This window comes from Benincasa hispida, chromosome 12 (assembly GCF_009727055.1).
Source record: "Benincasa hispida cultivar B227 chromosome 12, ASM972705v1, whole genome shotgun sequence".
In the NCBI taxonomy this organism is placed as follows: domain Eukaryota; kingdom Viridiplantae; phylum Streptophyta; class Magnoliopsida; order Cucurbitales; family Cucurbitaceae; genus Benincasa; species Benincasa hispida.
The window spans coordinates 68,003,116-68,009,356 of NC_052360.1; the positions used below are offsets into that span (position 1 = coordinate 68,003,116).

The following is a 6,241-nucleotide window of genomic DNA, read 5'->3' on the forward strand; positions in this document are numbered from 1 at the left end:
ATATTTGTTGATTGACCAATCCATCTTCATTCCTATCTATTTATCAACTTTTAAATCTTTCACAATTTTGTCCTTTAGAATATTGCTACTACATGTACGTTGGAATCGTTTAGAGACATGATAGAATTTAAATTTACTTTAGATAGAAATAAATATTTATTTGGGATCTTTAAAAGATTTTTTTTTTAAATAAGGAATTTAAATTTTAAATCTCTTGATCAAAAGAGAACATACAAACCATCTACGAGTCCTTTAACCAAAGTTCAATAAAATGGTTGAAAATAAAATGAAAAGTGGAAGAAAGATAAACTATGTTTCTTAAATCTGTCATATGACCCTTATTCAGCAAACTCTGTTTATCTTATAGTTTTTTATTTCAAATATTTATTAGAGTTTATGTTTTTATTGGGGATAATATGAATGACTAAACTCCATTCCGAAGGATTGATGTAATCTTTTAGTCTTTACAATTGATTAATTAAAAATACTCTTCTTATATTGCAACAATCACACGTGTTGTATATGTATGGTTAATTTTTTTTTCTTGCCACAGATAAATGATTGTTAACTATTTAAGTTTTAGTTTGAAAGAGAAAAATTTTTCATTAGAACATGGATGCATGAGTATTTGTAAATGAATTATTGCACGAATGTAAAGAATTTTCTTAAAAATTACAAAAGTGAGATTTCGTTCTTTGATGTTTTGCTTGTTATTACAAATCTGATTATTCAAGAAATTTCATTAAATCTCTATAATATTTTACGATGACAAATATTAAATTGTTACACAAATTGTGTAAAGTATAGAAACTAAATTGTTAACTTATTAAAGATGATAGACTAGATTGTTAAAATCTAACAATCTTGAAAGTATATCATTTGAAAAAGTTGAATCACCAAAAAGTATCTTCAAACAACTTTTTTATATTTGAATTATCTTAATAATCCAAGCATATTATTTGACAAGAAAACTACAAGTTCATGGTAAAGAGGTATGAAAACAGAAATTAAGAAGTGATAGAAACCCATTGAACCATTCAATAATGAAGGCAATTAGCTTCAAATTGTTATTGTTATTGTAGCATAGCCTATAATAATCCTTGTGGGAAAGTAGAATAGAACTGTAAAATAATGAATTTTAGGCTTTAAGTTTGAAATATGGAAATGCAAAAGCCAAGGCTAAGAGCAAAATAGGGATTAGGAGATGGATGGGTGAGAAGGAAAACAGACTTGGAGTTGGCTGATATGGTGTAGTTTCCACATATTGTTGTTTCCTAGGGAGAGTCGACATGTCGATCTTCCCGATTCGATACTTTTTCATCTTCTCTTGAGCCAACTCGCTGTGCCCAACACTCTTAAAATCAAATGTTGCATCTCTTCCTGCATATTCAAATCCCATCACTTCAATCCTCAAAATACTTCTATTTTAATGGTCAAAATGAGCAAATGAGTTTAGTTTAACTGATATAAACACATGATCTTCCTCCCCCATATTGTCAATATATATACCAAAATAGATAACAAATAAACTACAAAATAAAATCTCAAGCCAGAGTGGAGAACTATTCAAGGTAAGGAAAAAGGAGAAGGGATAGCTCCTGCTCCTCTAGAGCTTTTTACACTTGAGAGTGCACTAGAACATTATGTGACAATGACGAACATGAGAGAAGGAGACGACCCCCAGTTCACAATCTCAACCTTAGCTTCATCAATAGATTAACCAACCTTCAAACAATTAGACTTAATCATAAGATTTGAAATATGAAATGAGAAAATACTCTTCCTGCCAAAACATATTGTCATTGCTTAACCTTTACCTCACAACATCTAAGAATAAACTTTGTACATTTGTTTATTGTACTTTTAAATGTTCAAATTTAGTTCTTTTACCTTAAAAAAAAATCCTATAACTAGTTTCGATTGTTACTTTTTATTTAATTTTTTAAAAAATATTTAGTCTCTACGAACTTTTCTATCAACATTATTGACAATGTGCTATATTTAAAATAGAGATTATTGTTCTTACTTTAAAAGGTTGGATAAAAACTAACTTCAAAGTAATGATGAAAGACTAATCATTTTAAGGTATTAAGAAAATATAGAAATTAAATTTAAAATATAAAGGTAAATATGATTTTCTGACTTATGCTAAAACTTTGCTAATGTCTATGCCATTTTATTAAAAGCAATATTTAGATGTCTCTTAAGTTTTACTTATTTTTGTGCATCTCAATTCAATCACGTACTAAAAAAATTAAAAAAATATATAATAAAAAAATATGAAAAAGAAAAACATGTCACCATGACAAATTATAATTAAATCATTAGATAGGTTGTAAAAAGGTGGATACAAACAGAATGACAAATGCACTCTTTTTTAAAAAGTAATTTAAGACCCGTTCATTTTTTTTTCAATTTTTTACTATGATTTTCATCTTTTTTTTTAAGTAACATAGTTGAATTTTTAGCCGAGACTTAAAAAAACAAAATATACTTTTTAAAAAAACTATTTTTATTAATTTTCAAAATTTAACTTCATTTTTAAAATATTGCAGAAAATATATAACAAAATAATAAATTTAAAGGTTGAAAAGATGTTTATAAACTTACTTTTCTAAAAACTTAAAATAAAAAAAACAAGGCCTTATTTGATAACCATTTCATTTTTTGTTTTTAATTTTTGAAAATTAAGCATATTTTCTCCCCATTGTTTACCATGATTCACAGTTTTCTTAAATATAATGTTGAATTATTAGCCAAATTTCAAAAATAAAAACAATTTTTTAAAAGCAATTTTTTTTTTAATTTTCAATTGACTTAATTTTTTAAATCATAAGTTATGAGTAGATAAATAATAAAAAAATTTGAGGTAAAAATAGTGTCTACAAGTTTAAAAGTAAAACTTACCTACTCGTTGGTCTGCACATGGTTGTTCCACGTGGCAACCCCATTTCCCCTTTTCTCTTACACATTTTTTTTTTTTTATCAATTTTGATTTTAAATTTATATATATTTCTAATTCATTCATGATTTCATTGACTTTTGCTGTTAATTCATTTGAAACACTTCTCATTTCCTCGAAATTAGCAGAATAATTAAGAATAATTAAGCGATGAAGGAATTTGAAAATCTCGATTGAATGATTCCAATTTAGAAAAATCTTGTCTGCTTATTTATTTATGAAAATAACTGATATTATGTAGTATTTTCAAAGTTCAAAATATGATTGATATTATTTTTGGTTATGAAACATATTTTTACATTGTTTTATTCAGTTATATTGTGATAAATGAAAACAAGAAGATAAAAATTTATAAAACAAAAAAAAAAAAAGATTGATCATGTAATTGTCGTTCTTTAGCTTATAAACATATTTTTTTATCTTATTATTTTGAAATTTCAACTTTCCATTGATTAATTGAGAATAATTAGTGATGTATAAATGAGAAAAGAGGAAAAAAATATAAAATTAAAAAAAAATTGATATTGTCAATGATTAAAAAAATAATAGATACCATTGTCACGTAAATGAAAAAAAAAAAAAAAAGGAATGGAAGAAACTGTGAAAAGAAAAGAATAAAAATCACAAAAATCGTGTAAAACCAGGAAAAAAGGGAAATGGGATTGCCACACGTCACCCTAAAAATAAGCCACGTGGCGGTCTGAAGGAGCTAGATGCAGACAGGTAAGCAGGTAAGTTTTGCTCTAAATCTAGTTTTGAAAAATAAAAATAAAAAACATTTTCGTTAGCTTAAATAATTACAATAGAGAGCTGAGTTATTTTTTAAAAAGTAATAAATTGAAGATTTATATTATTAAAGATGATGTGGCATCTCACCGACTGCAAGCAGAAGAAGCTCTTCGCCACCTGGATGATCCGGTAAAAAAGCAGTCACATCGTACACCTAAAACAAATCCACATTTTTAGATAAATTGTATAAATAAAATATTCATTATTAAAATATTTCAAAGTAAGGGGCAATCAAATGGCAGCACTTTTAGTGTTTTTAATTAAATATACAACTAACATTTTTTTTTAAAAGATAGTTATATTTGCAACTGTCCCTTAAATAATGAGTAATCACCTCATCATTTTAAAATAAAACTAAAATTTATATCAATTAAGATATTAATTATTATTTTTTACTGTGAAACTTTAATCGCAGTTTCAAAATAAATTATATAGATGGTTAATATCATAGCAAAGAAGGTAAAATTAACAATGGTGAGATTTTACAACTACATTAGTAGGAAAAATACACAATAGTGGTGTTTTGACCATTCTAATTTTATAAATTGGAGTAAACACTCAATTTCAATAATAAACACTACTGAAATTTACATATTTATATAAAAAAAAAAATTCAATTTTCCTTCAGTCGCACATTTCTATCTTATAACTCTTCTAAATACAAGGTTTCTAACTCCAATACATTAACTCTAGAGTTGATAAGCCAGAGATTAAAAATTGTAAAGAGAGAGTGAAAAGATGAAGAAAGTAGGGAAAGACATACATATCCAGAGATTATAAGCCAGCAATCTCTGTGGTGGTTGTGCTTTGAAACCTCATCAAAAGAATACAGTTTAGAACTTGAATCCATTTGCATGAAACTCCTCTGCACTTCCTACAAGGAGAGAGATTGAATATTTCAGACCATAGATGGAAGAAGAAGTAAAAGAAAAAGAAAGGGAAACAATGAGAGGCTAGCTAGCTAGAGTGACTTACTTGAGAGAGAATATGAGATTTCTTCTGAATGATTCCTCCTTAGAAAGAAAAAAAATGTTCCTTTTAGGATTTAGGGCTTCCAAAGTGATTATAAATGAATATTTGCCTTTAATTTTAAAAGTACCAAGTATTGTATTATATATATTAGGATTGATATAAATTATTTTAACATTTAGTTGGTGAATAAACGTGAAGCAGATCTGATGCCAATCCACGTGAAAAACGACTAAAGGGTCACATCGGCAATCTTTTGGTTTTATAATATTTTGGGCTTAGTATGCTATTTTCCTTCTCCTAAGTCAAGTTAGATTAAAACAATTGTGTTTAGAATGGTTATTTTTAGGAATCAAGCATTATAGAGGTAGATTGGGCTTTAGGGCCTTAACATTCAGCCCATTAGGAATCAAGCATTTTAGCTATCACCACTAAGTTATCAGAATATCCTTTTTTAAATTAGGTTTCTTCGTGCGAGGTTTGACCCCTGATTTCTGATTCTCGAGTATGACATCTTAGATTCCCCCTAAGACCAAGAATCCTTTCCCTTCAATGATGCCTTAGGTTCCCCCAAGACAAAATTTCTTGAATGATTCAACCAACGAAGTTATAAAGCGGTAAAATGTAAGCTAAGATCAAAACACCATGTTGCACAAATCGGCCATCAAGAAGAAAAACATCTCCCACAATGAACAAATGCGACACACTAAATGATAATTATTATTCTCCTTTTAAAACTTATGACAATTAAAGAAAGAATTTTTTTTTAAAAAAATTCCTTTTTGTTAGAATAAGATTACACCAAAAAAAGGAAAAAATCAAACAATATACATCTGATGCAAATTTTCTAATTTAGAAATAAAAATATTTCACATATAAATTTCAGATTAGGAAAATAAAATATTCTGCATGAGTTAGTCATGTTTGACATAGATGTTAAGACTACATTTATAACTGATAGAGTAAACAAACAATCAGAATCAATAAATACTCTAATTACACTTAATTTGAGTTTCAAAACATGCATTAAAACAATTTTCAAAAGAGGGTTTCAAGAGCATATTATCTTTGATGAAAACCCTTCAAATTCTTGCTTAATTCCACGAATTTGTCTTTCAATCTTTCAATAGACCATCAAGAGGATCTTCTCTACTATCTTTTAACTCTGATTGTGTGTTGAAAACACTAAATTGAGAGTAATTAGATGAGAAAACAAAGAGGGTTTGAAAGAGAATAGAGGGTTTTTGGTTTTCAATTTGCCTGAACCATATTTTTTTTTTTTTTTTTTTTTTTTTTTTTTCAATTCATGCAGGCACTTGAAGATAATGCTGATTGACACTCAAAAGCATCAATTCAAATGGCTAGGTGTTTAATTTGTAGAAAAACCACTTAAGCAAACAAAAAAAAATTGGAAAATTCAATTAAAGTGGAGTTTCCAATTTCATTTTTCAAAATTTAATTTTAATTTTCAGAAAAATCAAAAATAAGTTTTCAAATCTGATTTTGAACAATGAAAAATGT

General features: G+C 27.1%; 1 protein-coding gene across 1 annotated transcript; it reads right to left on the minus strand.

Moving 5' to 3' along the window:
- Positions 1 to 1,002: 1,002 nt before the first annotated feature.
- Positions 1,003 to 4,844, minus strand: LOC120068197 (cytochrome b5-like). The gene is made up of 4 exons (XM_039019908.1): positions 4,727 to 4,844; positions 4,515 to 4,625; positions 3,839 to 3,905; positions 1,003 to 1,380 (listed from the first exon to the last, which is right to left on the minus strand). Exons 2-4 carry the CDS (start codon positions 4,605 to 4,607, stop codon positions 1,139 to 1,141), a joined length of 402 nt encoding a protein of 133 aa, XP_038875836.1. The 5' UTR covers positions 4,608 to 4,625; positions 4,727 to 4,844; the 3' UTR covers positions 1,003 to 1,138.
- Positions 4,845 to 6,241: the final 1,397 nt, after the last annotated feature.

Excerpts from the sequence above, each read along its gene's own strand:
- LOC120068197 (XM_039019908.1), bottom strand. The coding sequence starts at position 4,607 with ATGCAAATGGATTCAAGTTCTAAACTGTATTCTTTTGATGAGGTTTCA. Across the intron at positions 3,906-4,514 it reads GGCTTATAATCTCTGGATAT|GTGTACGATGTGACTGCTTT; the intron begins GTATGTCTTTCC and ends GATTTGTTTTAG. Across the intron at positions 1,381-3,838 it reads GCTTCTTCTGCTTGCAGTCG|GAAGAGATGCAACATTTGAT; the intron begins GTGAGATGCCAC and ends TTGAATATGCAG.